Source organism: Cebus imitator, unplaced genomic scaffold (genome assembly GCF_001604975.1).
Source record: "Cebus imitator isolate Cc_AM_T3 unplaced genomic scaffold, Cebus_imitator-1.0 Scaffold234, whole genome shotgun sequence".
Lineage (NCBI taxonomy): Eukaryota > Metazoa > Chordata > Mammalia > Primates > Cebidae > Cebus > Cebus imitator.
The window spans coordinates 1,670,185-1,680,344 of NW_016107549.1; the positions used below are offsets into that span (position 1 = coordinate 1,670,185).

General features: G+C 50.2%; 1 protein-coding gene across 4 annotated transcripts in view; it reads right to left on the reverse strand.

Annotated features, from left to right (window-relative positions):
* The window catches only part of MAST1 (microtubule associated serine/threonine kinase 1), a 45,769-nt gene that overhangs the window by 8,165 nt on the left and 27,444 nt on the right, over positions 1-10,160 (reverse strand). For all 4 annotated transcript variants that reach the window (XM_017497780.2, XM_037727574.1, XM_017497781.2 and 1 more), the window contains 8 exons: positions 9,729-9,808; positions 9,431-9,639; positions 2,597-2,735; positions 2,364-2,496; positions 2,061-2,226; positions 1,421-1,522; positions 1,126-1,248; positions 437-546 (listed from right to left, as the gene is read on the reverse strand). In XM_017497780.2, coding sequence (XP_017353269.1) covers positions 437-546; positions 1,126-1,248; positions 1,421-1,522; positions 2,061-2,226; positions 2,364-2,496; positions 2,597-2,735; positions 9,431-9,639; positions 9,729-9,808 — 1,062 coding nt within the window. The remainder of the gene's footprint in view (positions 1-436; positions 547-1,125; positions 1,249-1,420; positions 1,523-2,060; positions 2,227-2,363; positions 2,497-2,596; positions 2,736-9,430; positions 9,640-9,728; positions 9,809-10,160) is intronic.

The window sequence follows — 10,160 nt, forward strand, 5'->3', positions numbered from 1 at the left end:
AAAAAAAAAAAAAAGAAAAGAAAAGAAAAGAAAATGAGAAAATGTAAAAGAAAAATAAATAAATTTGACATTTTGGGCTGGATGAAAAATAAATAAATAAATAAGTGAAAGCAAGACCTCTCAGGGCTTTGCCCCGCCCTGGCTGCTGGCCTCATTCCCACGTCCTGACCCCGCCCCGTCCAGACCTAGCCCCGCCCCACCATGGCCTCATCTGCCCTACTGTCCTGATTCCTGTTAGATTCCAGTCAGTGCCAAAGGCCCGTCCCATAGACTCCTGAATCTGCCTCCCGCGTGGCCTTACCGCTCTCAGACCCCCGCCCCATCAATAACTTCCGGCACTTGAGACCTTGGGTACCAGGGAACCTGTTTCTCACTGTCTCTCCAAGCCCCATCCCTCCAGGGGTCTCGCCCTGTCCCACACCCGGCCTTGGCACACCTTGCTGAAGCGCGGAGAGCAGGAAGAGAACTGGCGGATTTCCACGGGCTCCTCCTCCGTCGTGTCATCCTCGTCATAGGAGTTCACGTGGTGATACCTGTCTGAGCGGGCTGGGGAGGGGGTATGGGCTGCAACTGCGGGTACGGCTTTCCTCTTCATATCACATCCCCACAGGAGCCCAGTCCTGGTCAAGTCAGGTCTACAGGTCTGCGGGTCAGGCCACGCCCCTGCCCCATTAGTGTATTTAATTTAGGCTCTGCTCCCAGGCTAGGTCCTTGCCTCATTCTCAGTGGCACCGTCTAGCCCCACCTCCAAAGAGGCCACACCCCCAGATCGCACCTACAGCGTTCTGCACCCTGGCCTCACCCCAGGCCATTTTGAACTCTAGCACGTCTCTCTAGCTCATATCCAGGCTCACCCTCATAACTCACCCCTGTCCAGGCCCCAGACCTACCCCAATCTTAGGTTCTTACCTACATTCTGGCCGGAGCCCCACCCCTGTGTTAGCTCCGCACCCACGTGGCCCCGTCCCCGAGAAAGTCCCGACCCTACCAAAAATACCGCCTTTGCACCTAGGCATCACGTCGTGGTACCTAACCGGGCCCTATCCCAGGGTTTACTTACCCCAGGGTCCCTTTTCCCGGAGCCCACCCCTTGACCCAGGTCGTGTGCCTCGTGTCCCCGCTCACTGTCAAAGTAGCTAGTGTCATCTTCCGACTCTAGGTGGGGGATGAACTCGGCCTTCTGCCTCAGCAGCCCTGTCCAGTCCAAGTCTCGAAAGAAACTGTGCTGCTTCACCTCAAAAGCGCCGCCTGGGAGGGAAAGAATTTCAGCCACAGCTGATGGCCAGTCAGTCCAGCAACCCAGCCCGGAGCTCCATTTCTTCGGGCCCAGGGCCACAGCACAGGTTGGGCCTGGGGTTTTGGAGTCCTACTCTCCATCACTGGGCCCTCTGCCCTCAGCTCCTCTGCATGGCAGACTTACCTGCCCCAAGCCTGACCAGAGGATTGGTCTGCAGGAGGCTGGATATGAGGAGCTGGGCCTCTGTGGGTAGGGCCTCATCTCCCTCGGGCCACAGGATGTCATCTGCAAAACAAAACGGGACTTGGGAGTGTCTTTTTTTTTTTTTTGAGACAGAGTTTTGTTCTTGTTGCCCAGGCTGGGGTGCAACGGCGCGATCTCGGCTCACCACAACCTCCGCCTCTTGGGTTCATGTGATTCTCCTGCCTCAGCCTCCAGAGTAGCTGGGATTACAGGCATGCACCACCATGCCTGGCTAATTTTGTATTTTTAGTAGAGATGCCGGTTTCTCCATGTTGGTCAGGCTGGTCTTGAACTCCTGATCCCAGGTGATCCGCCCACCTCAGCCTCCCAAAGTGCTGGGATTACAGGCATGAACCACCACACCCAACCGTTTTTTGTTGTTGTTTTTTTTTTTTGAGACAGGATCTCACTGTGTTACCCAGGCTGGAGTGCAGTGGCACGATCATGGCTCGCTGCAGCCTTGACCTCCAGAGTCCAAGGGATCCTATGAGGGGTCACTTTTGAAGTCCCTGGAACCCTGAGCCAGTCCATCTCCCCGTGCACCCCATGCCCTACCCCTGTGCACTGCATAGCCACATACCACTGATGACCTGTCCAAATAGTTCCTCTGGCGTGTCTCCGAAGAAGGGCACACAGCCCACCAGGAACTCGTAGAGGATGATCCCCATGGCCCACCAGTCCACTGGCTTGCCATAGCCTTGACGCAGGATGACCTCGGGTGCGATGTACTCTGGGGTCCCACACACCTGGGGGTAGGCTGTCAGCCCACGCCCTGGCCACAGGAGGGCCCTCGAGGGAGAGCTGTGCCCCCCACCAGGCCCTGGGCCCCCGAGGTCCTGCCGGGTCAGTCCACCCGCAGCGACCCCCATGCCCGCACACACACCTGTTTGTCCAGGAACTCCCGGGCGTCCTTCTCGATGTGGCCTTCATACAAATTGGTGGTGAGGCTCATGAGCCCCATCTTGGAGAGGCCGAAATCCGTGAGCTTGATGTGACCCATGGAGGTGATAAGGAGGCTGCAGGCAGAGGCGGGGGTCTCAGGGACAAGGCCCTTTCACTCTGCCTCCTGGCCTCCCGAGGAGCAGAGAGGAAGTGATGGGAAAGATCAAAGCTCACTTGTCAGGCTTGAGGTCGCGGTGCACGATGCCATAGTTGTGTAAATACTCCAGGGCTAGCACCGTCTCAGCAAAGTACATGCGGGCCATCTCTACAGGCAGCGCGCCGATATTCTTCAGCAGGGTGGCACAGTCACCGCCTGCAAGCCAGGGAATGGGCCCATGTAAAGAGGGAGACATTCCTCCCTCTGGACATGCGCCATAGCCCCAACTTCTCATGTTATGCTGTATACCCATTTACAGATAAGGGAAACTGAGGCTCAGAGAGGAGCCTCCCTCTCTCCAGGTTCTCTACTGGGTTCTTCTTGTCCTGTTAGCCATCCTCCAAAGTTGGTGTCATCAGCTCATCTTATACACAAAGAGATGGAGACTCAAAGAGAGGCTGGGTCATGCAGGCAGTTGTTGTTGGAGGTGACATTTAGTTGGTGAGTGAGGCTGCCCACTTATCAACTGCATCTGGAAGCACCTCTAACTCCTGATGTCTGAACCTTGACCCTAGGAGCCTTAGATGCATATTTTTGGCCTTCTCCAGATTTTTTTCTTTTTGAGATTTTTCCTGCTCCATTGCCCAGGCTAGAGTGTGGTGGCAAAATCACAACTCACTGCAGCCTCAATCTCTTATCTCAAGCAATCCTCTTGCTTACCCTCCTGAGTAGCTGAGACTACAGATGTGAGCCCACCATGCCCAGCTAATTTTTAAAAAATTGTTCTTTAAGGCCGGGCATAGTGGCTCACACCTGAAATCCCAGCCACTTTGGGAGGCCAAGGTGGGCGGATCACTTGAGGTCAGGAGTTTGAGACCAGCCTGGCCAACATGGTGAAACCCTATTCCCACAAAAAAATACAAAAGTTAGCCTGGCATGGTGGCAGGCACCTGTAATTCCAGCTACTCGGGAGGCTGAGGCAGGAGAATTGCTTGAACCCAGGAGGCAGAGGTTGCAGAGAGCCAAGATTGTGCCACTATAGTCCAGCCTGGGTGACAAAGCAAGACTGTCTCAAAAAAAAAAAAAAAGGGGGGCGGTTTGTAGAAACAGAGTTTCATTGTGTTGCCCAGGCTGGTCTTGAACTCCTGGGTTCAAGGGATCCTCCTGCCTCAGCTTCCCAAAGTGATGGCCACTACACCTGCGCCATCACCAGACTTACTGTAAATGACATTGGTATTTCAGTCTATCAATATCTATTTCCTTTTCTTCTTACAAAGCCTAGATTTCCTTCCACCTGTGGCAACTTGGTCAGTATATAACCCAAGTTGCTCCAGTGAGTCAACCCTTGGAATTTTCACTCTTCTCCTGTAAGAATTGCTAAGCTCACAGAATCTAAACTGAGATCTGCTAGATGGCAAACTTGCTACACGATGGCTTGTCTAGAATGAAGCCCACACGTGGGAGTTCAGAACCAAGAGATGGAGAGGTTCCTGATGGAATGGTTTGAGCACCTAGATCCAGCCATTCCTAAAGGTAATATTGGTGTTTCAATCATCAATGACCAAGAAAGCCAATAGATTTCTTTCTTTTTTCTATTATCTTTTCTGCCAGATTTCAGAAACTTTCTGAGGGTGGAGCCCAGGACTCTACATTTGAGTACACCTATTGTGTACTCAGAACCCACCACAGAGATATTAATTCTTCCCCCTTCGCTCCACCTCCACCATGACCCTGGACTAGAGCAGTCACCTACCTCCTATTCTGATTCTGCTCTGCCCACAGGGACCAAATGGATTTTCTTTTCTTTTCTTCTGTTTTGAGACAGAGTCTCATTCTGTCACTCAGGCTAGAGTGCAGTGGCTCTATCTCAGCTCACTGCAACTTCCGCCTCCTGAGTTCAAGTGATTCTTGTTCTTCAGCCTCCTGAGTAGCTGGGAATACAGGCATGTACCAACACTCCCAGCTAATTTTTGTAATTTTAGTAGAAACAGGGTTTCACCATGTTGGGCAGGCTGGTCGTGGACTCTTGATCTCAAGTGATCTGCCCACCTTGGCCTCCGAAGTGCTAGGACTACTGTCATGAGCCGCTGTACCTGATCTCCAAATGGATTTTCTTAACACATAAATCTGATCATGTCAAATCTACTTAAAACCCTCCATTAGCTTGACATGGTGGTGGCTGCCTATAGTTTCAGCTACTTGGGAGGCTGAGGTGGGAGGCTGGCTTGAGCCCAGGAGTACAAGGCTGCAGTGAGTTGTGATCACACCACTGCACTCCAGCCCCAACAACGCAGTAAAAACGAAACAAAACAAGGCCTAGTGAGGTGCCTCACACCTGTAATCTCAGTACTTTGGAAGGCCAAGGGGGTTGGATCATTTGAGGCCAGGAGTTCGAGACCAGCCTGGCCAACATGGTGAAAACCCATCTCTACTAAAAATATGAAAATTAGTCAGATGTGGTGGCACACGCCTGTAATCCTAGCTACTCAGGAGGCTGAGGCAGGAGAATTGCTTGAACCTGGGAGGCAGAGGTTGCAGTAATCCGAGATCACTCCACTGCACTCTAGCCTGGGTGACAGTGTGAGTGAGAATTCACCTCAAAAAAAAAAAAAAAAAAGAAAAGAAAAGAAAAAACAAAAAACAATGCTCCAGTGGCCTTCCTCAGAATGAAATCCAATGCCATTCCAGTCTCTGGAACGCCCTCCTCATCCAGCGCCCCTTCATCCTCATCTCCCCTCCCTTGCTTGGCTTCAGCTCCCGTGGGCCTTCTTGCCACTCCTCCAAATCCAGATTGTCACCTAAGAGACTTTGCACCACCAGCTCATTTATCCCATCATAATCCATGCTCTAAAAGCTCCCTGCCTGCCTCCCCATCACCTCCTCCACCCTCATTGACCTCCTGTCCTCACTATGAAATGTCCTGGTCGGGTGAGGTGACTTATGCCTGTAATCCCAGCATTATGGGAGGTCAAGGTGGGCCGATCACCTGAAGTCAGGAGTTCAAGACCAGCCTGGCCAACATGGTAAAATCCCGTCTCTACTAAAAATATAAAAGTAAGCTGGGCACGGTAGTGGTGTACCTGTAGTCCCAGCTACTAAGGAGGGTGAGGCATAGGAATCGCTTGAGCCCAGAAGATGGAGGTTGTGATGCACCAAGATCGCGCCACTGCACTCCAGCGTGGGCAAAAGAGTGCGACTCCATCTCTAAATAAATAAATGAAATGAAATGAAATCTCCTTATCTCCTTTGGCTTGCTTTGTTTGTTTAATGCCTGTCTATACAAACCAGAATGGAACCTCCCTCCATGACTGGGAGATGTCTCTGCCTGGGCCCCTTCTGTGCCACTGGCACCTAGCACAGCATGTGACATGAGGGAGATGATGAGGAGGCATTTGTTGAGTGACTGGATGGCTGACTGGAAGGCTTGGAGGTGGCACAGCTGAGGCCCCAGGGATCATGTGTGTGTCCTAATAGCCACACCATGTGTGCTTTTGAATAATACATGGCTTAACATTTTGGGTGAATACATGCACAGATGGATTGATTAAAAACAATATATAGCCGTGCACTGTGGTTCACGCCTGTAATCCCAGCACTTTGGGAGGCTGGGGCAGGAGGATCACCTGAGGTCAGGAGTTCCAGACCAGCCTGGCCAACATAGTGAACCCGTGTCTCTACTAAAAATACAAAAATTAGCCAGGCATGGTGGTGCATGCCTATAATCCCAGCTACTTGGGAGGCTGCGGCAGGAGAACCGCTTGAATCCGGGGGGGCTGAGGTTGCAGTGAGCATGCCACTGCCACTGCACTCCAGCCTGGGCGACAGAGTGAGACCTTGTATCAAAATTAAAAAAAAGGTAATGGACAGATGGACATGGAATAATAGATAAATAGGGCATTGGTGGATTGACTCATGGTGAGTGAGTGGATGATAAACAGATGAACAAATGAAGAGAAAAATATATTCAAAGGCCAGGCACAGTAGCTCACAACTATAATCCCAGAACTTTGGAGGCCGAGGCAGGCGGATCACCTGAGGTCAGGAGTTTGAGACCAACCTGTCCAATATGATGAAACCCAGTCTCTACTAAAAATACAAAAAATTAGCTGGGCATGGTGGCGTGCGCCTATAATCCCAGCTACTCCAGAGGCTGAGGCAGGAGAATTGCTTAAACCTTGAAGGCAGAGGCTGCAGTGAGCTAAGATCGAGCCATTGCACTCCAGCTTGGGCAACAAGAGTGAAACTTCATCACAAACACACACACACACACAAACACATACACACACATATATACAAAATTAGCCGGGCATGAAGGCACACGCCTGTAATCCCAGCTACTCGGGGAGGCTGAGGCAAAGGCTGCAGTGAGCCGAGATCATGCCACTGCACTCCAGCCTGGGTGACAGAGTGAGACTCCATCTCAAAAAATAAATAAATGAAAATAAAGATGGATGGCTAAAAAACAGCTATACAGTTTCGACCGGCTGGACCTGCCCCTGGGTTCTTCCTCAGAACACAGCCTTTACATTTTGTTGTTGTTGTTGCTGAGATGGAGCCTTACTCTGTCACCCAAGTTGGAGTGCAGTGGTATAATCTCCACTTTCTGCAACCTCTGCCTCCTGGGCTCAAGCAATTCTCCTGCCTCAGCCTCCAGAGTAGCTGGGACTACAGGGTACATGCCATCACACCTGGCTAATTTTTGCATTTTTAGTAGAGATGGGGTTTTACTACATTGGCCAGGCTGGGCTCAAATTCCTCATCTCAAGTGACCCACCTGCCTCTGGGATTACAGGCGTGAGCCATCTCACCTGGCCAGTTTTTTTTTTTTTTTTTTAAATAACAAAAACAGACCAGGTGTGGTGGCTTACACCTGTAATCCCAGTCCTTTGGGAGGCCAAAGTGGATGGATCACTTGAGGTCAGGACTTTGAGACCAGCCTGACCAATACGGTGAAATCACATCTTTACTAAAAATACAACAGTTAGCTGGGCATGGTGGTGGGCACCTGTAGTCCCAGCTACTTGGGAGGCTGAGACAGGAGAATTGCTTGAACCAAGGAGGCAGAGGTTGCAGTGAGCCGAAATCATGCCATTGCATTTTTTGAGACTCTGTCTCAAAAAAAAGTTACAATGACAACAACAAAAATAGATGTATAATAAAGTCCTAGTGTAAACTATGGACTTTAGTTAGTAATAATATCACTATTAGTTTATCACTTATAATAAATTTCCCGCACTAACACAAGACGTAAATAAATATGGCAAACTGGAGGGAATGTGGGAGAGGGTATGTGAGAACTCTATGTGCTATCGCACGAATTTTTGTGTAAACTAAAACTTCTCAAAATAATGAAGTCTTAATTTAGAAAAACAGGCATATCATGGTAAACAGACATACGGATGGATAAACAGATGGACAACCACATAGACAAATGGATGGATGGATGAATAAACAGATATAGGCTGGGCGCAGTGGCTCATGCCTGTAATCCCAATGTTTTGGGAAGCTGAGGCAGGGTGAGCTCAGACTAGCCTGCATGAAGTGGTCCAATCCTGGCTCACTGCAACCTCCGCCTCCCGTGTTTTAATGATCCTCCCACTTCGGCCACAGGAGTAGCTGGGATTACAGGAATGCACTTTCTGGCTAATTTTTGTATTTTTAGTAGAGAAGGGGTTTTGCCATGTTGGCCAGGTGGCTCTCAAACTGCTGACTTCAAGTGATCTGTCCACTTTGACCTCCCAAAGTGCTGGGATTACAAGAGTTAGCCACCATGCCCAACCTAAAAAAGATTTTTTTTTTTTTTTTTGAGATGGAGTTACACTCTTTTTCCCAGGCTAGAGTGAAGTGGCATGATCTCAGCTAACTGCAACATCCACCCCCCGTTTTCAACAATTCTCCTGCCTCAGCCTCCTGAGTAGCTGGGATTACAGGTGCCCACCACCACACCTGGCTAATTTTTTGTATTTTTAGTAGAGACACGGTTTTGCCAGGTTGACCGGGCTGGTCTCAAACTCCTGATCTTAGGTGATCCACCTGCCTTGGCCTCCCAAAGTGCTAGGATTACAAGCATGAGCCACTGTGCCCGGCTTAAATTTTTTTTTTTTTTTTAATTAGCTGAGTGTGGTGGTCTGTATCTGTAGTCCCAGGTATTTGGGAAGTGGGGGTGGGAGGATTTCTTGAGCCCAGGAGTTTGAGGCTGCAGTGAGCTGTGATGACACCACTACACTACAGCCTGGGCAACAGAGTAACATCTTGTCTCAAAAATAAATAAATAAAACAGGCCTGGCACAGTGGCTCATGCCTATAATCCCAGCACTTTGAGAGGCCCAGGCAGGCAGATCACTTAAGGTCAGGAGTTTGAGACCAGCCTGGCCAATGTGGCGAAACCCTGTCCCTGCTAAAAATAGAAAAATCAGCCGGGCATGGTTGCACAGGCCTGTAATCCCAGCTGTTTGGGAGGCTGAGGCATAAGGATCGCTTGAGCCTAGGAGGCGGAGGTTGCAGTGAACCAAGATCACGCCACTGCCCTCCAGCCTAGGCGATGGAGCAAGACTGTCTCAAAAAATAGATAAATGAATAAACAGATAACTAAAATACAAACAAACACGGTCATGGATGTATGGATGGAAAAACAGATGGATTAGCAAGTCAATAGACAGAAGGATGGATGGATGGATAATGGGTCATAGAATGAATATATCTATATTGAATGAAATGAAAAACAAATCCATAGATGACTGAATAAATATATAAGTGAAATGGAGGGACGAATCAATGACAGGAGAAATAAATAGGTGGCTAAACATACAGGCCGATGAATCAATGTGGTGACTGTGGCTCAGGCAGGCCACCCGCAGGCCTGACCAGTGAGCACGGCCCCATCTTCCCTGCAGCCCCGCAGGCAGCCACACCTTCCACATATTCCATGACCATGCAGAGGTGGCGCCGGGTCTCGAAGGAGCAGAACATGCCAACCACAAACGGGTTCTCGGCGAAGGTGAGGATGTCGCGCTCCACGAAGGCCTGCTGGATCTGGTTGCGGAGGATCAAGTTCTGCTTGTTGATCTTTTTCATGGCAAAGCGCTGCCGCGTGTCGCGGTGCCGCACCAGGTAGACAGCGCTGCAGGGGGAGAGAGCGAGGACCGGCCGTCACCTCCGAGACACCCGGCCTCCGCCACCCTCCCCCCGCCAGAGCCCCGGGTGGCTCACCCATAGGCACCGTTGCTTATGAGCTTGATGGTATCAAAGTCATTCTCCCCGGGTGGTTTCTTGGCCTTGCTGCTGCGGCCCTTCAGGGGAAAGATGGAGACCGCCACCATCATCATCATGAGAGTAGGATGCTTATTATTTCACTTTACACATGGGGAAACTGAGGCACAGAGAGGATGAGGGAGTCCTTCATTCAAGTGCCACAGTGAAAGAGAAACAAAGTTAGGACTTGAACCCAAGGCTGACTCTGAAGACAAATTCCTATCTTCTTCCATTAGGAAAGATAGCAGGAAACCTACAAAATAGTCAACTTAATATATAAAAATATATAAATCAGCCGGGCGCGGTGGCTCACGCCTGTAATCCCAGCACTTTGGGAGGCCGAGGCGGGTGGGTCACGAGGTCAAGAGATCGAGACCATCCTGGTCAACA